The sequence below is a fragment of the Coturnix japonica genome, chromosome 2 (assembly GCF_054131305.1).
Source record: "Coturnix japonica strain WE chromosome 2, WE-NBRP24, whole genome shotgun sequence".
Lineage (NCBI taxonomy): Eukaryota > Metazoa > Chordata > Aves > Galliformes > Phasianidae > Coturnix > Coturnix japonica.
Window position 1 is genome coordinate 122,113,388 of NC_140664.1, and position 27,011 is coordinate 122,140,398.

Sequence of the window (27,011 nt, forward strand, 5' to 3'; positions counted from 1 at the left end):
CAGGGATCTCAAGGAGACCAGAGGAATGACCACTCAGTCCCTGAACGCAGCAATTCACAAACTGAAGAGGAAGCACGGGTTGAACCCATCAAGAAATCCCACCATCGCTCTTCAACTCAACACCATAACCATCGCAGTGGTGTTAGAGGCCTTCCTAGGCAAGAAACTTTTGACTCAGAAACACAAGACAGCAGAGATTCGGCTTACGTAGAGCCAAAGGAGGACTACTCACACGAGCACGGTGACCACTATGATTCTCACAGGGATCACAATCATAGAGACGAGTCCCATGGTGATCACAGACATAGAGAATCGAGGCATCGCTCAAAGGAGAGGGACCGGGAGCAGGACCACAATGAATGCAACAAACAGCGAAGTCGTCATAAATCGAGGGACCAATATTGTGACAAGGATGGGGAAGTGATATCTAAAAAACGTAACGACGCAGGAGAATGGAACAGGGATGTTTACATCCGTCAGTAACTTTTGCCTCTGGCACTCTTGTGTTTCTTTGAAGTCTTGTAACAATGCCCCTTGAAAATATCTTTGGGTTGTTCACTGCAGAACATATGGTATCCTTCTGTATGCTGATTTGTACTGCTGTTGCTTGCATAGCAATAGCATGAAATAGAATATTCATATACTTATTTTTTTGGTTAGTGCTCTATGAATTAGCGTGGTACAGCTGCAGAGTTCCTGATGTTGTACTATGCCATTTTTCAAGCTTTTTTTTTGGTAGCTGCCACTTGAACAATATCTGTTGCCATCGAGGTGTTGTTAGTGTTTTGTTTTTTTATTTCTCAAAGGTACATTTGATGTTCAATAACTTCCCATGTATTCAGCAAGCCAGAATCAGCACATAAAAATCTAAAAATTTTTGTCTGCTCTGATTTTTAATTTGTTATGCACTTGATTTGCATATTGGTTTAAGAGCCACTATCTGTTGCTTGTACCTCTGGTGGACTCCATTTGGGAACGGAATTCAGTCTTGCCTTACACACAGGGGATCCTGGGGTCAAAATCTATTTTCTATGTATTGGTACTGTGTACTGTATATACAGTTTATAAATGTTATTTCTGCAGACACCTTCTTACTATATAAGTTTGATCACACTGTTTTAGAGTCCTAATGCCAAGTCAGCAGATTTGCTTTTGAATTACTGGCAACTGGAACTAGCCTCATCTAGGAAATCTGTAACAGTGTTCAATCTAAATACTACTTCTTCTGTAGCAGAAAGCTTATACTAAATGTAAATATGAAGGAGTGCTTGAGATAGAGGATCTAAATAACTCTTACACCTTATCTTGTCCTTGCAAACCGGATTTTGCATTTTGAATTTACGGTAAAGATAACTAGCTTACCACTATAAAGTATTGTTTACACAGGTTACAAAATTGCAATGGACACAGCCTAATTTTTGTTCTACTGTCAGAATAATAGAGCACAAGTGACAGAGGTGTGTATGTGAGCGAGTGGGTGGTGGATGGGCAGCCGTGTGCGTGGGCACAGTAAGCAGCGAAGTGTGAGAACCTATCAAAGAAAACAAAGGTTGCTCAAAAGCCCAACGAGTTTTGTTTCTTCATTCTGTTATTAAAAGTCCAAACTGCAGTCAGGGAACGTGAGGGAGTTTACTGACCCTGGTAATTGAGAAAGCATAAATCTGCTGGCTCATGTTGAGACTTCAAGAGAGTAAAACCAGGCAAATGTTACTGTGAGTGTTTCACTGGAACTGTAAAATCTTTGTGTTTTAGAGTATTTGTTTAGTAAGAAAAGTTTACACAGCTTGTGGAGAATTATTTTGTTGGAAAATAAATTTTTGTAGCTTCTCCACTTTTTCTACACTTGCCAATTCCTCTGCATTCCCACTTTGCAGACAGCTCGCTGCTTTTCCTTCACTTAAAATGTGCTGACAGTGGGAGATAAGAAAAATGTGACAAAATATTCTGTTGCAAGCTTACTATAGAAAATGCATTGAAAGCAAAAGGAGTGAAAACAGTTTGTTTAGCATTGATCACCTGTGAGACTGGTAAGTGAGGGGAAATTCACAGTTCTTTTTGGCTGCAGGCTCCATATCCTTGCCTACTGTACAGGCTGTTCTTCACCACAGAGTCCTTGTAATAATCCTATGAATGAAATACTTCTTAGATTACACTGTAAATAGCACATTAAATACAAACTGTAGTGGGATAGTAACTCATTTAGCTGGAATTTCTTTTTATTTATTGTTTTAATTCCAGGAAGCATCAGCATTGCCTGATTTTGACTGTCATTTTAGTGAAATGGAGGTGCATGCTTTCTCCAGTCTGATCCAGCATCCAAGCAGTTCAGTTTGACTCCCTCGGATGTACGTTGCTCTCCCTTATGCTTCATATGCATTTCCTTTACAACTCAAAAGGGTGAAATTCTGCTATAGAATAGAATATCTGTGTCAGATATCTGGATGTTCCTGCTAGTGCTGCTGACTGTTGTGGTTGTTTAAGAGTAATACTTGGCTTAGAGCATGAACTGTGGGGAACTCAAGGAGAAGAGTATTTTTCTATAAACAAAATTCTTAGCATTTCCTTAAACACCACTTTGTAGGCAAAGGAAGCATAGGTAAGTAGACCTCTTGTATTACTAAATGGATAGATAAGACCATCTAAATAGTGGCTTTTGATACAAGAGGTTTCTCTGGGTGTCAGTGGAGAAAAACACTGACAGAATTTGTCATTTGAGTCATATCAGATCACATTTTAATGCAAGAAGTTGCATTGTCTTGTTCTATATAGCCTGACTTTAGGTATTTTATCAGCTTTGCTAAATGCTGTTGCTCCCTGTAGCTGCTACATGACAGCCGTGGCCTCCAAGAAGTGATGTAATGATTCTGCTACAGCACCTTGAATAGTTTTGTTTCTTCCTTTATTTGAATTTGCTACAGGAGGTGTTAACTTTCCACCTTTCTTAAGTTATTTTAAGTCTTGTTTGGCAGAATTTCCAAACACCGAGTAGTATTATGAAAACCAGGGATTTAGGTACCCATGTACAGACAAATAAAGAGAAAAGTAAAGCGCACAGTTCAAGCCCCAGTATTTAAGTACGGTCTGGATATTGATTGGTAGGTTATAAATATCTTGCAAAGAAAGCCATGTCCCCATCCAGCTAATGAGAGTTTGGTTTTGTATAGTTCAACTAACAACGTATAGGCAACATACTAACACATTACTTAGGCAGACACTCCGTAGGTTTTATTTAGTCTTGCTAAGGTATTTTTTCTTCAGTTATTAAGAGTGACAAATCAGTTGTAATGTGAGCTTGTACTACAGATTTTGCACAATACCACCTGCCTGCTGAGCACTACTTTGAAAAGCACTTTAACAGAATTATTTCAACAAGAAGCTTTAAAGATACTCCGACTGGAGGACATATCAAAGGTTATTGTGATGAAATGTATTTGCAGAGTTTTGCAAATAGAAAGTTTAGTATTGGTTGCATTAGGATACTATTGAGTTCCTATTTCTGTATCTGGATTCAGGAGCTTTGAGAATGAGGAATGTTAGAGGTCCTAGTGAGCTCCAGAGTCTTCTTGTGTTTGTGTGGTACAAAACAATCTGTAGCATTTCTATTCAAAGGGACTAAAAAGATAAAACTGAGTGAGAAGGAAAGGTAGGAAGACAAAACAGTCAAGCTGTACATAGAGAATCTTATCAACCCTAGCTCTGTATTTTACCAAAGGATTTCAGTATATGGAAGGAATGGGAACATTCCCTTGTATATATATATATGTCTGGCGTTAATCCTTTTTTGTATTTCTTCTCAAATGAATAGACAGGTTCAGGTCTATCAGTTGTTTTAGTGTCACAGACACTGAGAAAGAAAGAATTCTTGTGTAGGGACTGGAAGGAGGTGAGAGTGACAGTCTCCAGGCCTCTTAAGGGACGGGGGATGGATAAGCAGAAGGATTTATACACAGAGGTGCTAAGAGTTGGAAGAAATAGATTCATAAAGTTTATCTACAACCTAGAAAGATGAATTTATAGATGCCAAGAAACCTTGTTTAGACTACTACTGAATTCACATAGTGTTTGGCGTCAGGAATCTAGAATTTGAGAAGCCTTTTGAGAATTTATGCTTCTCAAGGTGTAAAACATAAAGAGTACCTTCTAAGGACTTGGCCCTAGTTAGTTAAGGCAGGTTTAAAGCTACAGGAATTGAGTGGGGTGCTTGTTTTCAAAGATATCCGTAGAATGATGCCTGTAGAATGATGCCCTTACTATAAATGGAGAATAAGGAAAGTCAGTCCTCCTCATCAAACACTGAGTCAATGTAGAGAACTGTTTTCACTTTTCCTTGCATGATTTTGCTCATCAAGATCCTCTGCATTCTCTACATGCAGCTCCTGCCCAGTTCTCATGCCCCGTCATACTCTTTTCTACAAAATCATTAGCAATTGTCATTTTTAAGCTCCATTTGGTTGCAAAGTCATATTCATGTTCTGTGACAACTGCAGGGGCTTCAGGCTGGTCCATTATCATTTCCTTACCTGGAATGCAGTGACTGGTCTGATTGCTTTTAATCAGGGTCTGTCCTGAGAAAAAAGGTTACAGTCAAGTACCTCCTGTGGTAGCTCCTCCAGATGCGCTTTTCTTTCTGGTTACATTTGACTCTGATCAAGGTGTTTCCCAAATGTTCATTCTGATCAGTCTCTTTTTTGTTCCTGCAGTTTTGACTTTAGTTCTATCCCCTCCATGAAAATAAAGCACACTGCAAACACCTGTCACACAGTCTAAAGAACAGAGACGTCCTTTTTCAGAGTGTAACATAATATTTCTGTTCAGCATTTATTTACACTTCTTACTGTACTGCAGATCGTTTACCAAAATGTTAGTTGTTCATTCATCTTTAAAATACATGGATGACGTTTTATTTCTAATGTTTTTAACCAAATGTCATTCAGTTACATTTACTGTCTGGCAATTTGTCTATAATTTATTCCCCCCATTTTTTTGTAAAACAAGCCGTGTTAAATATCATCTCAAAGTAATTTTATGGACAGTTTCTTTTTATAGCTTGCCACTCTAGAGATGCGTTCCTGTGCAGCTCCCAGAAGAGATCTATATCACATATAGTAGAAATCCAGATGGTTCTTCCAACTTATCTGTCTCCTTTCTTACTTGGATTTGCTCATAATTTTTCAGTAGTGAACAACAAACTGTAAAAAAGAAGGTTCTTTGTATTTTCAGTTGCCTGCTCCAAAGTCATTTCTTGTCAAAGGCCATGATTGGCTTATTTCTTTTCCTTAAAAGAGTACATGAAACCCCTCAGTCAAAGAGTCGGCTCTTTCACAAGTAAACAGGAAGAAGCTGTAGAATAACGTCATACAATACTAGGCTGCTCTTTTAATATTTTTTATATTGGTGGAGATAAATATTTAGATTTGGCACTATTACTAATCACTGTTTCTACAAATAGAGAAAGGTACTTTTCAGATTCTGGCTTTTTATTTTTGATAGACAGGATCTGATTGTATATCTAATCTATATACATAAATAAATAAATAAATATAAATATATATATATATAGTGCTTCAGCACCTGACACTGAAGCATAATGATTCAGTCTGCAAAGCATTCTTGTTAGGAAAATAACCTTATTATGTGTCAGAAATACACATACACCATACAGCAAAGTTGTGAAAATGATTAAGTATTTAAATTCCTGCAATTTTAAAGTCACGGTCAGATTGGAAAGAAAAGGAAAAAGAAAGAATGGTATCCATGCAGCTCAAGACATCTAACGTAGCCAAGCCAAAATAAGGAGCTTGGCTCATTCAAAGGGTGATTTGAAGCGTCTCAACTACATTTCTCTTCTGAACTGCTTGATGGAAAACTCTCTCTTTCCCTCTTTCTCTGTGCTTTCTTCCTTCTCTCCTCCTTATCAGTTCCCTTTGTCTCCCAGGAATTACTGAGAGAGAGAAGATTGCAGGGAAACAGCTGAGGTGTATCCCTTTAACATACTGAATATGACATTTTACGTCTAGCGGTTATTTTTCAAAACCAACTCCCACGGTTGAAAGTTGAGATATCAGCAATGTTTTTTTCGGGTTAAGTCCGGTCTGCAACTACACTGGAATCAAATATATGACATTTACAATTGTGGTTTTTTTGGCTCTAAGAAGTTTCTTATATAAAATCAGGTGAGATCTGATTTGATTTGAAACTGAAAAAAATAATGGGAAATTCTCAGCAAGCTTTTTACTAAAACCCGGCACTGCACACATCCTGCTACTGAAACTGGAGGCAAAAGTTCCTCCATTGATCTGAATGTGCACATTTCAATATACCATCTATGTATGCTAATTAATGTTTACAGAATTTATATATTCTGAAAAAAATCTTTTTTAACCAGCACTGTGTCCAAGATTTCAACATGTACTTGCAGTAAAAGACAAACACTTTTTGTTAGCAAGCAGTTATTTTGCCATGTTTAGACTAAACATACTCTAATATATGATGTGAGCAATTCTGATTCTAAGTAGGTTTTCTCACCTAATGCTGATGAAATGAGAGCTTTCAGTCTTCTTTTGGTATGTCATGGTTAACAGCAAGGCGTCGCCTACAAAAGAAGACAGTTCTCTCCTGTCCTGCTGGGATAGGCCTTACAGAGAAAATGCTGATCAGTCTTAGCAGAACAGAAGAGACAATTTATTTAACAACAGTAGAAAATGCATTATATCAAAACATTTGTCACAAATTTAAGAACCAGACTACTGAGCTGTATATATTATTCTGATTACGAGCACTTCTGACAGTGCGAAGGTAAATTATCATGGTATCCCTTTTAATAACCAAATAACGAGGAGTGCAAAATAAGGTATTTTTTTACAGAGAATGCTTTTTAATCAATGAGAAAGGCAAAGAACCAACGACAAAACACAGATGTCAGTTCAGGTTTCTGAAGCGTGCTTGTCTTTCCCCTGCGTTTTGTGCTGTTTCTAACAGTCCTGCAAAAAGAGAACATTGCTCGGACAGAACATCTCTGGAACTGAAGCAGAGTTTGCAAATGGGGACAACACGTTTAAGAAACTTCAATTATTGAATGTTTAACAGCGTGTGGAGTCAGTTCTCAGGAGCATGCTCCCCCTATTTCAACCTTCATTTGATTTGATGCTTTCTAACCAGTTAAGAGTTAATATTCTTAGTTGTTTGAAAGGTGATTTGCAACATTTCAGATGATATTAATGCACTGTTTTCTGTCTTCTGTTATTTTCATCACAAATGTAGCCCCTTCTATTGCAAATGTTTGATTTTAAAGTTGTCATTGGTCAGCCACTCCAGGCGGCTGTTTCAGAACCAATACAATTTATGCATGGGAAGTTTGATGTTGAAATAATATTTATTTACATTCCCAGAGTGAGATGGTTTAATATATTCATGCTGCTATAAAAGACCTGCTACAAAGCCTAATCGTATTTTGTGTATATACTATGTGTACAGAGAATCTTGCTTGTATTAAAATAAAAGAGAAATGAGGTTCTAAGTATCAATTTATAAAAGTCGTTTGTAAAACGTTACAGTGTTTCCCGAAGCCCTATTTAATGAAGCATTAACCATTGGTAAACCTCCATAGAAAAAGCTTAATCCAGAATTCACCATAATGGTTCCTGTCTGCTTTATTTCTGCTTGCGTTTCATTGAGGATCTTACCTCACCGCCCCCCAGCCCCTGTTCCCACTGCTCCTGCACTAGGTGAGCCACTCACACAGCGAGAGACAACAGACAAAAGCACGACTGAACATCCTTGTCATCCAGGCGCTGACCCGCTGTGAATATAAAAGCAAACAGACCTAAAAACGATGCTGCCCTTCCCCCAGCCCCGACTTTCTGCAACCTGTGGCTCTTTCCCAGCAGAACAGCTGGCAGACTGTAGCGCTGCCATGGCAACCCTGCCGTCACCCGTTGGCTTGGCAACCTGCGCAGCACCACCACATGCACTTCACGTCTGAACTGCTCTTAGGCTCACAGAGGTATTTTTCCAGGTTGTATTGCTGGGTGCTTATTTACCTTTCAACTTCATAAATTTTGCAATAAAAAATCCTATACAGTCCTTATTTGCCAGTGAAACCAAATCTTCTTCCCTGCAATCTTGCAAAGATTCCATATCCGTTCCTTGCAAAGTCCCAGCAGACGGATCAAATCTCTGCAGCAGCTTCAACTGATGGAGCGCCAGTCCGGCTCCCCTCATGCCTTCTCCTCCAATGTGGGGTTCCTTTGGAAGTAGCACAGGAAAGCAAATTACCACATCAGTACAAAGTCCCTGGTCTCCCAGATGTATTCCTACAAGTATTTGCAGAGCTGCCTAACGTAATGCAGACACACTAGGTTTGTGTCATGTACACTGCAGGGAAGTTCAGAAGTTACATGGCCCTCAATCTGGCAAGCATGCATGTGTGCATACAGCGTGTCCAAAGAGCACCAAGGTGCTGGTGGTGTGGCCAAGCCCACTTAGCCCATTAGCCCATTAGTTTAGTGATTGGAGCACTTATGGAGGATGGCGACATCCATAGGGCTAAATCAGTCGCCCAAGAGTGAAATCCCTGTCAATCACAAGAAGGCTGTTAGCAGCAGCCAACGCATGTGGAAGTTTTAGGTTTTTCATGTAAATGCTGAAGCACTTCTGTGTAAGCAACGACAGGTTGTCCAAAAGAGAGATTCCTTAGCTCAGTAACAGTACTAGAAATAGCTGGATTCTTCACATAGAAAACTTCAACTGGAGAGAATGAAAGAACGCTGCCTAAAGAGGCATCATTTCAGAAGAAGATGATACAGCAAAAAAAATTCAGTTCTGCAGATTTTCTATGTTATGTAATCAGACTAATGGGTACAGGGGCATAGCGTTACCATCCCTGACATGTTTCTATAGGACACAGAGGAAGGAATGGCGCAGGCATCTGAATTCAGCAGGACATTTGTCATCAAAATCCTGGGCAGGAGCGAGGCCTTCTCACAGCCCCACCCCTCTTCTCAGCATTCCCTATGACTGCCTTGACTACTTTTTGTTTAAATATGCTGACGCCTGGAAAAACCTGATTCTTAGCTGGATCATTTATCAAATGCGTTCAGTCAGAAGACAGAACAAGATTTGTAAGAGCTGGTATGGCAACAACAAAATGAAGAACTCCATTGTTAATCTGTAATGCAGTGCAGAGTAGAGCATTTGTTGAGCCCTCAGACTTTGCTAACACAGGTGCTCACCCCATCAGCACATGATGTGAGTTAACTGCTTAACGATGCACTGCCAGCTGTAAAGCTGGGCAGCCAGGAGGCTGCAGCCCAATTCTTCTCTTCCTTTCATTTCATAGGAATTTGGTGCTTTCCAGGTAAGAGACAAAAATAGGCATGTGTTGGAAACTGAGTAAAATCAACATGCAAAGGGAAACGAGGAGTTGTGACTTGAAGTACTGGAATAAAAGGGGTTTGATGCAGAAAACAGTGTTACACAGGGTGCGCTGACTTGCTTGTTCAAAGGCTAGTTTTGCCCTCTCTCTCTTCCTTTTCCCTTCCAGATCAGTTACTGCATTGAAGCTGATAGCCAATATCATCTCCTGTGTGTAAATCCCTAAGAGGCAGTAAGTCGGCACAGGATCAGCTGCCATGCAGTAACCTCCACCTCTGAGATCAATACCGATGGCTCCACCTCCTGTTTTGCCTTGCACAGCCTGATTCCAAGACCTGCTGCCAAAATGAGATAGATAGATTGTAGGAAACAGTGGGCTGGGTATAAAGCAGGTGTCTGCTGCAAGATAGAAAGAACATGAGAAATAAGTAAAGGAGCATGAGGTGAGTTAACCCCAGCTTCCTATTCACTGGAAAAGATCACCTCAGGAGGGTAGCTGGTTATAAGATATGATTGACCACTTGTAGGTAAATAATTCAGTGTCATCTTATTTGAACTATGCTATATGCAAAGCCTTATTTTTATATAAATGTATTTTTTTTGTGTGAAAAAGTACTTTATTCCAAGTATATTACAGGTGAGGTACCAACTCTATTAAGTTGGAATCTTGCACTTAAGTTAATGGGACTTGTGTTTTGCTTTGTCATTCTACTGAGGACAATTTCCCATGCTGTCAGCTTTACTTAATGGTCTCAGTTGAAAAAGATGGAATTGAGAAAAGATTCTAGTATAAATAGATGGAAAGCCTGAATTTTTACCAATGTGCAGAAGGACCCTGGCATATAAATCTTTAAGAAAAGCTTTGGTCCTCTTAAATCTTTGGCAGCCTTCATATATTTTGTTCTTGTACACCACTGTGTATTTGTAAAGTTTTTTCAGTTAAAAGATACATCCAAGCTCTTAGGCCAGATTCAAGGCGTTAAGGAACGTACAGGTTGAACAGGTACCAGACTTGGGCTATTCCTCAGTGCCATGATGACTAACAACTAAGATGCTCCACCTCATCACAATGACAAAGGAGAAGAAAGCTACGCATATATATTTCCTGATGATAAACCGTCTCAAGGAACTAATAAAGCTGATGTAATTTTGAAAGGTATGCAGTATGGATAAGAATTCTAGTATCTCCCTATATACTTTCCCCATTGGCACTTATGTGGTAGTCACTGGCTCTAAAAAAGACAACATTCAGTCTTCGGCCACTGAGCTTTAAATAAATTTATTCCCTCCTTCATATAAAACAAAGATGGCCCCCACGCATATAAAATCCTCCTCTGAGTTATTTCCCACCCTTTATAAAATCTTCACTGCTTCGGGAACTTTAATTAAATGTCACCTCTTTTGTTAATGGGCAGAAAAAGAAAATAAAATACATGCATTTAAGAAAGAATAGCAAGAGAAATTTTCACCTGTCTGAGCGATCTTTTATCCCTCTTGTGTGTTAAATGATTGTTGTGCAAATCAAAACAACCTCAGCACACAGTGGGAAACTACTTAATGTTCCCTAAATGAAGCTCAATTAAGCATGAAAAAAGGTTTCAAGAGCATCAGAAATTCTTGTATTATTTTTATCCCTAGTAGTTAAAACTCTCTACGGTGAAAAAGAGATTTATTGATGGTAAATTCACTGAGTACCCTTATGGTGCCAAAACAAGTCAAGCATCCTATAAATACCAGTACCTGTGGCTGAAGCTGGAGGCATGGAAAAGTTTCCAGGGCCCAGGCAACTTGCTCCTCGTTTTCAGAAAGTGTAATTGTACATGTACTATATACCAAAACACCTCCTGGCTTCAGCAGTCTCACTGCCTGCAGGGGAAAAAGAAACAACACTTCAGCTTATATTTAAAGGCAAAATGTTTCATATTAAGTAACGGCACCCACGGAACTGTTAAGCTATAATATTAAAAATTAACACTTACATCTTTCTGTCTAAAACAACGTTAGGATGCTAATTCTTCTCAGGGAATACATTGAAGTTCACATAGATTAGAAAGGCTTTTCTTTCAAAATCAGCATTATAGTTCATGCACTTTCTTAATGCTACTGAGATGATTCACCCTGTAGGATTTGTTGTTTGTGCAGCTCTGCATGTCTCATACAGATTAGTTTTGTTTTTATCACATGCTGCCAAGTACGGATAGTTGCACAGTATTTCTGTCACTGATATTAGATGTCAGCTGTTCCATAGATCTGGCATGGTTAGATCTGTGCTTCTTTCCAAGCTGTAATTCACTTTGAATACATATAATTCAGGTTTACAGAGGCTTCGTGAAATCTTGTCCTCCAGTGTCAGGGAAAGCGTGCTCTTAATAACAAGGGAAGTTGTAACATGGCCTCCTGTCTGTGTGCTCCAGCATCTATTTCACGGAGCACCTCTGCAGGCCATGTGAGGAAGTGGCAAGAGTCCACGCTGCTGCACAGGAAACACTTCCACCTGCTCTGCAACTCAGACCTTTCCAATTATTATAAACTGAAATTGACACAACCAAAGGGAGAAACAATACAAAAAAACAGAGTTTTTTGTTTACTGTTGCTTGCAGACATCTTTCTCATGCTCCAGTGAACTGACTTCACCTAGCAGCAGATCTGGTGCAGCTGAAAGGCTAACTCAGTGCTAATGCTGTCATCAGCCTTACTTAAAAGAAGGGGGCATTTAAAAGATAGGAGAACACTATCTTGTTTTATAAATATTTAAGAGCTCCTAAATGATTTCAACTTTCCTCCTCTTTGACTCCATCATCCTGAAAGAGAGAAACTGAAGCTGAACAAATGACTTGAGTTTTTTAACTTGTTCTATCCAAGGGGAAACAAATCCCAAAAGAAACGACATAAAGAAAACTGCACTTCTTCCTCTAAGGAGAAAGAATGTCTTAGTCTTTTGTTGTGTGGATAATAGAAAACTGAGATTTCAATGGCTAGAAGTTAACATCAGATACCTGAGCTTCAAAAGGGCAGGCTGCACCGTAGCATAAATCTGCAGAAGAACAAGTCTAAGTGTTCTGGGAACTACTGGTCCCCAAAGACAAAGGATAACATAAGACCAGCTGGAAATAAGGCAAGATACAAAGACTTCAATATTCTTCAATTAAATTTAGGAATAAGCTGAGAACTGCAGATGGTTTTTGTGACAGAAGAAACTCCAGTTGGAAAAATAAAACCTTGATAATGCTACCCCATGATAGAAAAGGAAAGAGGTCAGCACTTAATGGTTACTAGTACCATTACAGCAAATCATGCGATGTAGAAGCAGCCAGGAGCAATAACAAGGAATGAAAAACCTAGAAAAGGGCAAGGATGAGACATGAAACATATTTAGAAAGAGGGACATTCTACAGAACGGCAGCAGTTTAACTCTGGTGCTACATTTGCCCTGAATACAAAGAACTTTAGAATGTGTGCATCCCAGCACCTAACTGCTGAGAAACGTACGGAAAATGAAGCAACATTCTGGCAAGTGAAGCTAAGTTTTACCCTGCAAAACTGTTTATGTTCAATGTAATTTAGCTACTTAATAATTAATATGTACCACAGTGAAAAGTTTGCGCTGGAGTGGCTGGTAAGATGTCACTTCCTTTAAAGTCGAGGAATAAGCCATGTTTGGTCTCTGCCCCATCCCGCTGCATGGAGCATCAAGAAGAATTCGATCAAATGATTCCGGTAGGAATGGAGGCCCTTCTGTTAGGAGAAAAAGACATGAAAAATAAAAAGTAATGTAAAATGCATCTCTTCTTTCCTTGAGATTTCACCATAGGAAATGGCAGGCTGTTACAGCTTAATTGCCATAGAACACTGAAGTCCTATAGATGGTATCCGCAAAAGTGATCTCAGCTAGAGACAAGTTTCATCAGTGCTGCTGGTAGATTTTGTCTGACAGAAAAGGAATTACAGTTCTGTGATCTCAAACAGTGCTTCACTGCTTTAGACAGTGATATTTTCAACTCTGATATTTTGACGCTAAAACATAAAGACAACAAAAATGTTGAAGTAGGATTGGCCAGATGCACAGCTGTGTATGTAGGTTGTTAGAGAAGCACATTGTTAACCATTAAGACTGCCTTAAGTAATAACAATTGGACTGCCTATATAACACTTCATCTAATTCACATAGAAAATAGAGCACTTGATAACATGAAATACTCAACATTCTAATTCTACTAGATGTTCTACATGTGTTGTTTCTGCAGCAGAACAATTCAGTAGACAAGTAGACAGGCACTACTTCTGAATGCTGCCTGGATAGACAAAAAAATATGTGCCTCCTTTATGCAGAGCCTATCCTTTCACCTTTCCAAATCCAACTAGTTTAACAGCCCCAATATGTCCATTGCTCTAGTGCTTGAGAAACAATTCAGTTCAGGATTATCAAGACAAAAGGAGATCTATATTGGTATCTGAGTAGCCAATGAGGAAGAGCCATTTATATACTTTGCCTCCTTTTTTTCTTCTGTTCCTGAAATATCTATGCAGGTCACGCTCGAAAATGAGTGGATAACTTCTGCTACCTAGAAGAAGGTACTATCACCAAATGAGGCTCTTTTGGTGCTACTGATTTATCTACCTCCAATTCAACCTTCAAAGTACGTCATATGTCATAATTGCAGGGACATACAGAATAGCCTTCATGATCTCTCAGTATTATAGCTAGCTCTTGTTCATCTATGTAAGTGCTAAGAACCACCTACAATATCTTACATTCATAGATGATTAAGAAAAATACCTTAATTCCTGCAAAACTGGAATAACAATAAGGGATGGGGACAAGGAAGGTGAATTACGCAACCTGATCCCTACTTAGGCTAACCAGTGACTGGAATAAAACAGTGAGAAAGAACAGCACACTTTGCACAACAAACTAAAAATAATCTAGACAGCAGATACTGCTTAAATCGTTCCATCATGGGAACAGAACCAGCATCATAAATACAGTGCTGCAGAAAAGCAAATGAAATGAACTCAAAATAATACACTATGCTTCCACACTACTTTCCCCTGAACAGCTGAACAAATATTACTGAACTAAACCTTGCAATACTCCTGGGAGTTAGGTATTAATAACCCAATTTTATAGATAAGGATTTTGAGGTAGAAAAACAAAGCTATTCTGCAGAAGTTTATTTCTCAGACTAAGCAAAACAACTCAGAGAATGGGGTTAAGTATTATCATGAAAGGTTTAAGGCTTCATCAATCTTTGATAGTATCTGGAAAGGGATTGCATTCCTTTTGAGCATATTAGGTTGTGATAAAGACAGATAGTTTGAGCTTTGTAGGTGCTTTATGGAGAAGAGAAGAAAGTAAGAGGACTTCCACAGGCTGAAGCAGCTGACTTATGGAATGAAAACTTATGGACTGGTAAAAGGTTTAATACCATTGATTAAAAACTGACATTTATTCTACACACTACTGGAACCCAAATTGTTTACTTTACCTTGTTTATCCTCTCTCTTCTCAGCTGACAGTGCTTTTGTTCCGTCATAGCAAAATGCCTTTATGCAATTCAACTGCAGTAATTCAGCATTCTGCTTAATTCTTTTGACCTTGTTGGCTATCTTGTCCATTGCTATTACTTCACCCTGAAAAAGAAAAGTTGTTTTTTAAAAAAATAAAAATAGAATCAAAAGCATAGGGATTAGGTAGATATCAGTTCCTGATTTCTTTTTTTTCTCTTTGATTAGTGTAATAAATTAAGCTTATTTTTTCCCTAAAGAATGATATTATTTTTAAACCTACACTCCAGTAGTCCTTGTTCTCCCACGTTTTCCATGACACCCCCATTAGGGTAGATACAGGTCTACAGCTCTATGCACCCTGTTTGGCTTGATCACTCCAAAATGGGAACCTATAATGTCTCGCTTCCAACAAGATTTTGTTTATATTTTCTTGTTTGTTTCATATTGTTTTACTGAGCATTCAATTAGGTAAAAAAGTAATAATTTGTTAGAAGGTTGAAGTCTCAAATATGTGGTAAAATAGGTCAACAGGTCTTATATTTGCATGGAGATGTTATAATATTCAGCTCAGAGAAAAGGAGTCCCACAGCTGTACTTTTGGCTCAGGTTCATAAAATACCATTACAATTGTGGAAGTGACAACTACTGCATCCTTCCTTTCAGGTAGGAATAAACGTTCTCTTTTTCTCTGCAGGATAAATCAAAACAGGCACACAGCACTACTTGCTAGATGAAATTTGTACACGGGAAAGAAAACACTTCTCAGTATTGTCAGTGAAATCCAGAACTGTAATCAACCTTCAAAAATGACCTTCAAAAAACAGAACAAAAGGAAATAAACAACTCATAGCCAGAGACCAGGAACTACGAATGGACTTGCTACAGTGATTCAGATCTTCTGAGAAAACATGACCATTATTTTTTAATTTGGTGATAGCTCTCCAGAAGACTAATGGAAAAGCAACGTGATCATGTGAAAAATAGACAGACTGTACACAAAAAGAAAGAAAGAAAAAGAAGTTAGTGAAGGTACAATGGTTGACTGTAGTAACCATGTTAGCCAATTGGTAGGTCTAGGACTGGAAAGAAAGAAAAGGATTTAGGTTGTTTCAATTATTTCTAGCCCCCACTGCTGTGAGCCGACTCAGCTCTAACGTGAATACGCAGTGACCAGATGCCACTGCTTCTCCCATTACCACTCAGCATGCTGTACATGCACACTAAATTCTGATGGTGCTTGAAAGTTGTTAGGGCTTTTGCTGAAATGGTGGCTTTACTGTACATGTGCCATACTGTGAACAGTAAAGATAATTTCTTCTTTTGAGAGGCATTCAGCAACAGGAACAGACTAAAATACAACAGGTCTCCCCCATCTGGCCCATTCCAGTCACTACTGTAAAAGTTTCCTCTATGACAATGAAGGTGGCGCAGTGGTAGGAACGCCGCTTGCAACACCAGAGGCCCGGGTTCGAATCCCCCCCTGTGGCGCAAGTGGTCGAAGTGCCGCTCTACTACTCAGGAGGCTCGAATCCCAGGGGTTGGACTCGATGATCTCTAAGGTCCCTTCCAACCCACACGAGACTGTGATACTGTGATACTTTGACATCTGGGGAAAAAAGGTGGTTTGGACTGGGCTCTGAACAATAATAAATCCTCAAGGTTTTAACTATTCCCAATTCATGCTTTAAAACTACACATTCTTTCAGCACACTGCAGAAACCTGTGATTCCCATAAATCCTTAGTTTCATAAATCCAGTGTATTTCTGAGTAACGTGCAAGTCAACAAATTCTTCCATTATAAATAAGTGAAATCAAACATATATTTCAACAGATCCATTTGCAGCAAATTAGGTCTTAAAAGGGATGGCAACCTTTTAGTAGTCTGTGCTCATTTCAGTTACTAACAAAATACATTGGTAAACAGAATGTCTGAGTATTAGTGGCTTGCTATTTTAAGTTATCTGAGTGCATTCTGACAGATCTGTTAAAGTGATGGTGCTCAGACTTCACTGAGACAGAAAATGCTCAGTGACTTCTCTTACCTGATCACACATTAATGTTGCAATATGGGTTGTTTTTCCTCCAGGTGCAGCACACATGTCCAAAATTCTTTCACCTGGTTGAGGGTTTAAAACATGGCTGACAACCACTGAAGGTAAGTTCTGTCATAAAGACAAAAACAGGAGAATTCAAACCTTATGGCCTGTACCAGGTCCTAGAATAAGGAATGACAAACGTTAAAAGTAAACATAAAATTCAGCAGTTAAGATATTAAGATATTGCTGTCGGTTCCTTACCAGAAAATGAAATATTAACAGACAGCAGATGTCTCTATTGGCTCTTGTCTATTTAAAGCCATATATGAGTATCTATGACTGAAGTTTAAGGATTTGTGGCTAGGGAGGTTATGCTGCTAAAACTGAAAATAAATTAAATTGATACTACCATAGACATAGAGCTGTTCTGTATATTACTAGGATTTTATACTAGTTTGTTTTATTGAAACATATTGGTGTAGTTTAGTATCAAGCCATTAGATGAATAGGCAGGAGTTTAAACTTACTGAATGAAGGAACTGAATTGGGCTAACTGTCTAAGCAGAACAGATCTGAGTGATCGTTGTACCTATCAAATGAAGCAATGTACTATTTCAGAGGATATGACTGAAGGAGGCTTATTTGAGATAAAATTTGCATTTGCTTTATAGAGTAAAACTACTTTTTGGAGGGCTAAATAGTTTGCTTTTGTTTTTTTAAGCCCAGGGAATGTTTGTATTTATATTTAAAAAATACAATTAGTGAACTCTTGCACACCTGGTTCATGTCTTAGACTTTTTTCTTTAATTTCAACAAACTGAAATTATGAATTTCACTTGATCTTAGAAAACAAAAAGTTCCATTTATTTAATCATCCTATGTTTCAGCATAATCCACATGGCCAGCTGTCATGTCTGTTCACTGTTTTCAATCAAACTTGTTGCATGGGGAAAAGTAGTTTAGGATTCATAAATGTTAAAGCTGCAAAAGAAAAAGCTGTCAAGAATGAAGTTCAAGTTCTCTTCAATTTAAAGTCAATTATTTGAAGATTTCCTTCCTTATCTACAGAAATGTGTATCTTGAAAGACTTGTCTTGTAGTTCATAAAGCAGATTCCAAAAACTAAATGTTCTATGGAATATTTGTGCAAAAAGAGCCTCTAAGTAAAAAAATATCTCCCAAGTCTCCTGTGTGACATAAACATGTAGATACCACATTTGTTATTTGTTTTCTTTAAATCCAAACAGAGAATTATGTGCTGTAATGCACAATAAACATACAGAGTTCAAAGGAGTGCTCAGAAAATACTCATTCTTCTGCACCAGTGCAGATTTTCATACTGGCAACAAACATACCTGTAAAAATACATGACTAGGAAGCACACCATCAAACGAAGGACTAAGATAGACTGGCTCTGTCATTCTCACACCTAACCCACTGAAAAACACAAAACAATTTATTTCAAGTACTCAGGTGTATCATTATTAACAGTATTAATATCAGTATGCTTATATACAAAAATTTGAAACAAAACCTTACAAAAATGAAACCATTATAAATCAGCCAAGAAAAATAATTTTACAATTTAGCAGTTGATATTCTTTAAATGAGGTCAATAAGATGGGTAAACCGTGATAAAAATCTGCATTTAAAACTGGAATATCTGTAGACAGAGACTGCAGTTACTAAGGACTTACTTACATTGTCCGGCCATTCAAACTGAAAATGTCACTGCGACTCAGTTCTGAAATCCCATTTCCAAGGAAAACTTTAACTCCTTCAAATTCTTTGGCTCCTCTTTTACATTTCCCTTCAATATCCGAATAGACGGAGACTAAATCTCCAGCCTTCACAACTGGGCAAAGAACAAAAGTTTTGAATTCAATCTTATACTTGATAAGACAGTAAGGACCAAATAATTCAGGGTTTTCAGTAGGCTGCTTCAACTCTTATACCACAGCAAAACTGGGGTTTTCTTAATGTAATAAATGACCTGATAGGCATTGAGCTTGGAAGTATGCATACTGAATGGTGACTCAATTATCTAGAGCTATTGAGAACCATTAGGTTACAAATCAGACTTGTTTCTTAAGCAGCTAGACAAGTCTTTAGTTTATTTATTATATCACCACATGGTTACCTAACCGATTTTTATCTTGTCTCATCAGTGCTGAAAGATGGAAAAACACAGATTTTCATATCTAAAGAAACTGCCATGAAAACTGAAGATGTTTTTCATCAACAGAAAAACAAGGTTCTACTCGATGCTTCATAAACAAACAATGAAAAATGAATTACCATTGGGAACAAATCTATTTTTCTAGATTTGTAACTTGGAATCTGTCAGGATAGTAAAGTCAGCTGCCTCTGTGGCTACATGAAGAGAAAATACTTCTTGAAATAGTGATCCCTACATGATCCAGCCACCGTTTAGGTACCATCAACACACATCCGCCTACCACCCATTTATTGCAGCACCTTTTTTTCCCAGAAGACTGGAAAGTGTCACTTGTTTAAACAAACAAACTAACTAAAAAAAAGACAGTTTTAATTCATTTTCTTTAAAAAAGATTTCCAAAATGAATATTAAAAAAATTAAATATTTGAGAACAAATACTTCTAAGCTAAGGATTTAAATACTGTAAAGGGAATTTACAGTGAGAAATAATGACGTGCCATTTTCTTATGTATCGCACAGCAACACTGATAATTTCCAACAAAAGCCAGATCAAGTATGTACTGACTGTATAACATAAGATTGATTTGAGCTGTGAGCAGAAGACAAAACAGATTACATTATTTATTAGAAATGAATTGAGGGGTGATGTTTTTTCCTCGCCATTTAGAAGTTTTAAATGTAGAGAACTCTTACATTTTGAAGTAGATATGATACCAGGAACATAAACGTGTGCGCCTCGAAGTACTGCATACCCACACTGTGCTCCAACAATGACTTCAGACTCATGTTTTTTTAAATCTTGCCTAAAAACACAGGATGCAGTTCAGTTAAAAGAACAAAATACTGAAAGAAATCACTCTCTTCTCCCAAGTAAGTAAACTCTGTGGTCCATATTTTTCTTTTCTTAAAGTATAGAAGAAAAAATACGTAGCTATCATGTGGTCAATTAAAAATTTAATTTTAGTTCTAAAGGAATCAAAGAACAGAGGAGAAAACAACAACAACAATGGTCCTCAAACTAAAGCAGATTGAGGCACATTCTGACACTATTAGAAATGTAATATGAGAATTACATTTCATACAGAAATACAAATACATTATAACAAGATAAAGAAATAATCTCTATCCCTTCCTGGGCCAGATGACTGTTAAATGACTCTGTACTTAACAACTGCTAAGTATTTCTATAATAAACACATGACAAGGCGTAGGGAATTTTGCCAGTAAGAATTGTGAAGAAGAGAGTTACCAAAAGTAATTAAAGTGTAAACACGTTCAATTATAAAAAGAACAGAATGTTCAGAAAAAGTTTCTGCAAAAGATAATAGAGCGTGAATGTATTTATTAACTGGAACTGCTTGTTACCAGTCTCTCTCTAATCCTGTTACAAACCAAAGTATGTTAGTATCAGTAATGAACAAGATACTTGAAACAAAATGTTCTTCATTGAATTCAGTAAAACAATGAAGAAACTCCAATGGGCAAACACAGACGCAACGCTGGAAATAGCCAGATATAGCTTAAAAACAAATAATCAGTCTGAAGAGGATAAAATTTCTTCAGGAATCCTTCCAGCGTTACTGATGCCAACCTCCTGAGGTCTCATTCTGGACCAGATTTCAGGAGAAGAAAACACTGCATTATCTATTTTCTACTATAACTCTCTATCCAAGCCCCACAAAAGTTTAATTCTTCAGTCTGCAACCTACCTGGCTTTCCAGAGAGGATGCAGTTATGTGACATTTTTCTCTTTAATAACTTTATCTCTTAGAGAATTAACTGTTTCTGTGCTTTCTTGTATCCTTTAAAGAATAAAACTATGACCCTATTCTTCTTTAAAGAATAAGACTATGACAGTTCAGACTGTCCGCTAGACCTCAATATAAATGAGGTTGTGCTTTACTTACTGTCAGTAGATATACATTTTAAAATTAAATTTACAAGTAAAATATGTATTTTTAAAGTTAAACACTGGAAAATTCAAACCTGGGTCCAATAACAGGAATTAATAAGATGTCCTGGAGTTGCGGGTGCTCAATAACTGGAACACGGATTCCTTTAAATTGCTGTTACATTAAAACAAACCAACAAAAAACACACAGTAAATAAGACTAAGAAGCTAACATTTAACTAGTTCATTAAATTGAAAACACTTTTTTCCAGTCATAATTTAGAGAATACCAAAAGAAAAATGGTGAAAATGGCTGAGAGAGTTTGAAGGAATGACGTACAGGGAGACAACCCATAACAAAAATATTGATGTAAACTCCAAACAGTGAATAAATGTAGAAGTAACAAGTCTGTAAAAGGATTCACTGAGAAAATTGACTTAGGAGAGTGGAACAGTGTCCTGACCCTCAAAACCCTACTGCTTGTTTTTACACTCTGCTGGAAGAAAGTTGTGTCAGGTTATCATCACGTCATAGTAACAAATACATTGAAGATAAGGTCTAATTTGTTATTATTTTGGTGCTGTTAATTATAAATCCCCTTTTTGGTTTTTTTTTAAACTACTCTTAATTACAAGCTACTGTTAAACTCATGCACTGTCTAAATACATATGATAGAGTGGCAACGCTTTTTTTATTTCTCATTTCAGCTTCAATTTGACTGGATACTGGAGCTGAATTGTGCAAAAGAAATGACAAGTTGCTACTTCAAAATGATTCTGGGACTTTCAAAAGATGTCTGCTTGCTTGAGGCTTTTAACATATGCGCCCCAAGCAAGCAAAACCATCATTATTTTGCATCTAATAAATGTTTTCTCTTAACAAAGAAAATGATTCATTTGCATAATTTTGTTAGAAACTGTGTACATAACTTTCTTTTCTAATATAACCACTATTAAAAACACCAGAAGTTTATGAAAAGCCAGCCAATTCAGATTTCAGCAAAGCATTTTCCCTCTAAGCAGAATGTTGTACTGCAGTACCCATTTCCAGAGTCAAGCTAAAATTAGCGTAACTCATTACCATTCTAGCCAACAGAATGCTGTCAACTGCCTCTGCATCACAGGAGCATCTTGGCTTCTGTCATGCAATAGCTCCCTGTACACCCACTAACATCAATAATTTACTTGAAGGACCGGATCTTTTTAAACAGACTGAAGTACTAGGATAGAGCTTCCAAATAGTCCAGTTCTTCGACATTGTGGCTTATGTGTTATCAAGCACAAAATCTGGGTAAGTAAAAACTGAAAAGAATGATCAGAAGATTAACAAGTAGGTAAAAAGAAACTTATGGGTGCCACAGAGCTTCACTCTGGCAGCAGATTTTTCATCATATAGATTCTCTCGATTTCCTAAACAGTTTTCAGAATGAAATATTCATTCAGTCTCCTTTAATCTTTACTAAAAATAAGTTGCTGAACACAGTATACTGAGCTACAGATTTTAACTATTTCTTCTACCATCTTCTCCAGACTTAGATGCCTGTACCGTATTAGCTACAGTAGTAACCCAATCTTACCTAAGGTCTCCATCAGCCACTTAGAAAAAAAAAGTTGATTGTCTTTCTCCCTTTTTTGTTAATTTTCTTGGACGTATTAGATGCTGAATACTGCTAGATGATGAATTTTGATTTAACATTTAATGCTGACGGGAAATCAATATATCTATACAATGTCAATACTAGTGGACATGTATTAAGTTAAAGAATAGTTTCCAGTAGTGAAAAGCTCTCCTAATGAGGCAAAAGATGAACCATCTTGCTATTTTTGCTTTAACAAAGAAATTGTACAAACCTTCTGGATTTCTTCAAGCAGCAGTTTTTTCACATGTTTCACTGAGGCCAAGTTGGTATTAACTCTAACAGTTGTGATAGCTGGTGGATGAGATAGATGACTTAACAGAGATTGATATTTACTCTCTGCCTCCTTTGTACCTAAAGCAGTTATAAGCTGACAGGAAAAGGAGAGATTTTAAAATAAGGATTAAAGAGATTCACACAATAGCCTCTTGCTGTGTGGAAGCATAATATAAAATAAACATTAAGCAGAAATGCAGGAATAATGGTTGTATGGTGTGCAGTAGTGAGGAGTGTCTATGCAATAGAGACCTGACTCCAGAGATAACCTTATGAATTTCTAGAAAAGGGATTGTTGGAAAAATGTCCAAATCATTCCAGATACATTTGGAATACTGTATACAGCAAATACTGAAGACAACCGTGAGTGAGTTCTGTAATACTGTAGGTACTGCAGAAATAATGTATCTGAGAAGATGGACAAGCAAACATGTTCAATTCAAAAACATGAATTAGTTATTAGAAATATATACAAAAACATCATTTTTGTGTCAGCTGACATTAGGAAATCATAACTAATCTATAGTATTTTTGATTTTGCCCTGGGTTAAGGGAATATTTCTCATTAATATTCTCAATAATACATATGCACTTAATCTCCAGTATGATCATCCTTCAGCAGGATCCAAAACTGAAGCCTCAGATTTATACACTTTAGGTTAAATATTTAACATTACTTTGAGCCGACAGCCCTAAAGAATAATTTTACAATATAAATAGAACTACACTTAAAAATCTATGGATAACGTCAAGATATTACTTTATTTTAAAGCATTAAAGTTACAGAAAATAATGAAATGTTCAATTATTGAAGTATTTGCTATGGTTAGCAGTGGTATCTGTTTCACATACCTCATTATTTCTGAACACTTTGCTGAGATACTCTTCAACTTCACGTTGAAAAGAGATTTTGGGGAAAAAAGACATCTTCCTTCAGCGTTTAAATTCTGCCAGTAAACAAACGAAATAAGCAATGTATTTTCTTGGCACTTCTAATCATAACAGTCAAGTTTACAGACATGAGATGTATCCACAAACTGAGCTGCACAACTTTCTGATTCTTCTGTTTTAACAGCGCAATATTTTGAGTAAAAATCCAAACATTGATTAGATTATGACTGTAATGATATTAGTTTTCAGCAGAGACTAAGTGACATGTCTAGCATCTGCAGTGCACAACAGTCACATTGCAAAGATGCTACCAGCATCTTTGATGTCAGAAGTTCCCAGATGAGGCTACAGTATCAGTGTCTGAAACACAGAGAAGGTGTCATCACCTCTAAATCCTGTCCCATTAAAATCCCTAATTGTCATTTACTGGTAACATTCACTCACAGGGGTTCTTCACAGAATTTAGCTTTGACTCCTCTGAGTCCCATCTTTGAAACTCTGATTCTAATTATTCAATTATTCTATTCATTCTACCTGCTCTTTTTTAGAGATTATCTTTCTCTGTCTAATTTCTCTTTCTGAAGCTTAACTTCTTTCTTTATAGTTCATATGATTCCAGCTTCCTAATGGAATGTGTGTGACTGTGGGCAGTTATTTTTCTTTTTCATATAGGCTTAAAAATAAACTATGGAAGCACTATAGGTCAGTTTTATCTTGAGTGTGTTTAATTCAAATAGGAATAGATCAGCTGATCCTTATTGGAAAATGTTCAAGCTGTCTGGTGAAAGATTACATTGTCCCTCCCCAAAGAACCTTTCACTTCTCTGTATTTTTTCACTACTTCATCCTGTGACCAGTGACCAGTCACGAGTGGTGTTCCCCACAGGACTGTATTGGGGCTTGTTCTGTTCAATATCTTTACTGATGACCTGGACAAGGGCACTGAGTGTAAGTTTGCAGATGACAACAAGTTTTAAGGAAGTATCAATCTGCCATGGGGGTAGGAAGGCCCTACAGAGGGATCCAGACAGGCTGGATAGCTGGGCTGAGGCCAGTGGGATCAAATTCAACAAGACCAAGTGCCGGGTCCTGCACTTTGGCCACAACAATGCCAGGTACTGCTACAGGCTTTGGGCGGAGTGGATGGAAGACTGTGTGGAGAAAGTGGACCTGGGGGTACTGGTTGATGCTCAGCTGGACATGAGCTAGCAGTGTGCCCAGGTGGCCAAGTCCAATGGCATCCTAGGAGTATAGGAAGTGATCATCCTCTGCACTCAGCACTAGTAAGACCGCACTGCCAATACTGTGCTCAGTTTTGGGCTCCAGAATACAAGAAAGACATCAAGGCCCCAGAGTATGTTCAGAGAAGGACAACAGAGCTGTTGATGGGTCTGAAGCACAAGTCTTAGGAGGAGCAGCAGAGGGAACTGTGATTGTTTAGTCTGGAGAAGCCTCAAGGGAGACCTTATTGCTCTATACAACTACATGAAGGGCGGTTGTGATGAAGTGGATGCTGACCTTTTCTCCCATGTAACTAGCAACAGGACTAGAGGGAATGCACTCAAGTTTTGCCAGGAGAGCTTCAGGTTGGATATTAGGAAAAATTCTCCAAAAGAGTGGTCAGGCAATGGAATGGGCTGCCCAGGGAGAACCCCACATCCCTGGGGGTGTTCAAAGAATGTTTAGATGTTGTACTGAGGGACATGGTTTAGTGGGAAAACATTGGTGGTAGGTGGATGGTTGAACTGGAATGTCTCAGAGATCTTTTCCAACCTTGGTGATTCTACGATCTGTGTTTTTAATGAACACTTAACCAAGTGTTTAGTCAAGGAATACATAATAGGAAAAGCAAAAAGACCCTGCATACTTCACAGGGCCTGGTAGACAGTATAACTGCAGAAGAGCTGCTCTGTCACAAACGGTAAGGAACGTGGACTCAATGCATGCATTCATGTGGCAAACACAAGAAATCCACTATTGCTGTGCTTAGTTCAGGGAAGAGAACTGATACTGTAAGTTGATCAAGCAACTCTCTAAGTGTTAGAAAGCAGAAATTCTTTAATATCAGCACTAGATGCATGGGGCTAATCCTATCACAAATAGCTTACACAAAGATCTTCAGATCGTATACATTACTTGTGTTACACAGGCAGTTTTCCCAAGTGATATGTTACAAATGAAGAAGTTTCACACAAGTGTGTTAAATATGCAGTGACTGATTCCAAGCAAGACCTCCTATTTCCTCAGGACAACGACTCTGAAGAATTTCCTTGTCTCCTTGGTTCAGAGTCATGGCTCTTTTTGTTACTTTAACATAAATTTCAGGGCCGGGGCATGCATTAAGGAATAAAAGAAAGCTTAGCAATATTGTTACAACTTGTATCAGAAGAATCATAGAACGGTTTGGATTGGAAGGGACCTGTAAGATCATCCAGTTCCAACCCTCCTGCTATAGGCAGGGGTACTTTCCACTAGATCAGGCTGCTCAAAACCCCATCCAGCCTGGCCTCAAATATTTCCAGAGAGACAGCATTCACAACCTCACTGGGCAACCTGTTCCAGTGTCTCACCATGCTCAAACTTAATAATTTCTTACTAATATCTAATTTAAATCTACCCTTTTCCCCACACAACCAACAGCCTCAGCACTGTATGTGTGCAGCTTCAATGCTGACATCTCAGGGAAGATGCAATGTAGCTTAAGCTCAGAGAGAGGTGATGAAGAACCTGAAGGAAGAGCAATGCTTTCAAATGAGAAAGGACAACTCAGTTCACATCCTCCATGCTGGGATGGATAGCTGAATTCATCCTCTCCCTATATAAGCCCCCGTGCTCCTTCCGGGAGTTACCGCTGTGCATTGAGCTCAGCGCAGAAGCACGGCAACAGATTCACACGCAACCCTCGTGTGCTCCGGTGGCGCAGTGGTAGGAATGCCGCCTTGTAACACCAGGGTAAGGGGTTTGAATCCCCCTGTGGCGCAAGTGGTAGAAGTGACGCTCTGCAGCACAGAAGCTCGAATCCTGGGGGTTGGACTCGATGATCTCTAAGGTCCCTTCCAACCCGCACGAGACTATTACTATCACTATGACTATTACTATGGCTATTACTAATACTATGACTGTTACTATTACTCTCACATTACTCCTGCCCGCCCTCCCCTCACGACTCCCCGCTCCCACCTGTAACGCGCTTCGGGCCGCTCCCGCCTCCTCCGGGGCAG

The 27,011-nt window shown here is 38.2% G+C and overlaps 2 protein-coding genes across 28 annotated transcripts in view; one reads left to right on the plus strand and one right to left on the minus strand.

Moving 5' to 3' along the window:
• CACNB2 (calcium voltage-gated channel auxiliary subunit beta 2) overlaps positions 1-7,519 on the plus strand; it is a 220,394-nt gene extending 212,875 nt beyond the window's left edge. For 10 of the 22 annotated variants that reach the window (XM_015853452.3, XM_015853450.3, XM_032443075.2 and 7 more), the window contains one exon: positions 1-1,831. In XM_015853452.3, coding sequence (XP_015708938.1) covers positions 1-483 — 483 coding nt within the window. In that variant the 3' untranslated portion in view covers positions 484-1,831. The other 12 variants (XM_015853453.3, XM_015853451.3, XM_085538675.1 and 9 more) reach the window with 4 other exon arrangements.
• NSUN6 (NOP2/Sun RNA methyltransferase 6) lies at positions 6,660-27,004 on the minus strand. Of its 6 annotated transcripts, none has more exons than XM_085538683.1 (12): positions 26,971-27,004; positions 23,752-23,846; positions 22,838-22,917; positions 21,082-21,161; positions 19,789-19,898; positions 18,618-18,771; positions 18,272-18,353; positions 16,924-17,043; positions 14,859-15,003; positions 12,959-13,107; positions 11,113-11,238; positions 6,660-8,244 (listed from the first exon to the last, which is right to left on the minus strand). In XM_085538683.1, the coding sequence occupies exons 7-12, from the start codon at positions 18,335-18,337 to the stop codon at positions 8,032-8,034; spliced, it is 819 nt and encodes a 272-aa protein (XP_085394809.1). In that variant the 5' UTR covers positions 18,338-18,353; positions 18,618-18,771; positions 19,789-19,898; positions 21,082-21,161; positions 22,838-22,917; positions 23,752-23,846; positions 26,971-27,004; the 3' UTR covers positions 6,660-8,031. The 6 variants fall into 6 exon arrangements, 5 of the variants coding, with proteins under 5 accessions (XP_085394809.1, XP_015708946.2, XP_085394808.1 ...); XM_015853460.3 differs by having other exon boundaries at positions 22,838-22,993; XM_085538682.1 differs by having other exon boundaries at positions 18,614-18,771; positions 22,838-22,993.
• Positions 27,005-27,011: the final 7 nt, after the last annotated feature.

Excerpts from the sequence above, each read along its gene's own strand:
- NSUN6 (XM_015853460.3), bottom strand. The coding sequence starts at position 23,826 with ATGTCTTTTTTCCCCAAAATCTCTTTTCAACGTGAAGTTGAAGAGTAT. Across the intron at positions 21,162-22,837 it reads TGCTTGAAGAAATCCAGAAG|CAATTTAAAGGAATCCGTGT; the intron begins GTTTGTACAATT and ends TTAATGTAACAG. Across the intron at positions 19,899-21,081 it reads ATTCCTGTTATTGGACCCAG|GCAAGATTTAAAAAAACATG; the intron begins GTTTGAATTTTC and ends CTGTGTTTTTAG.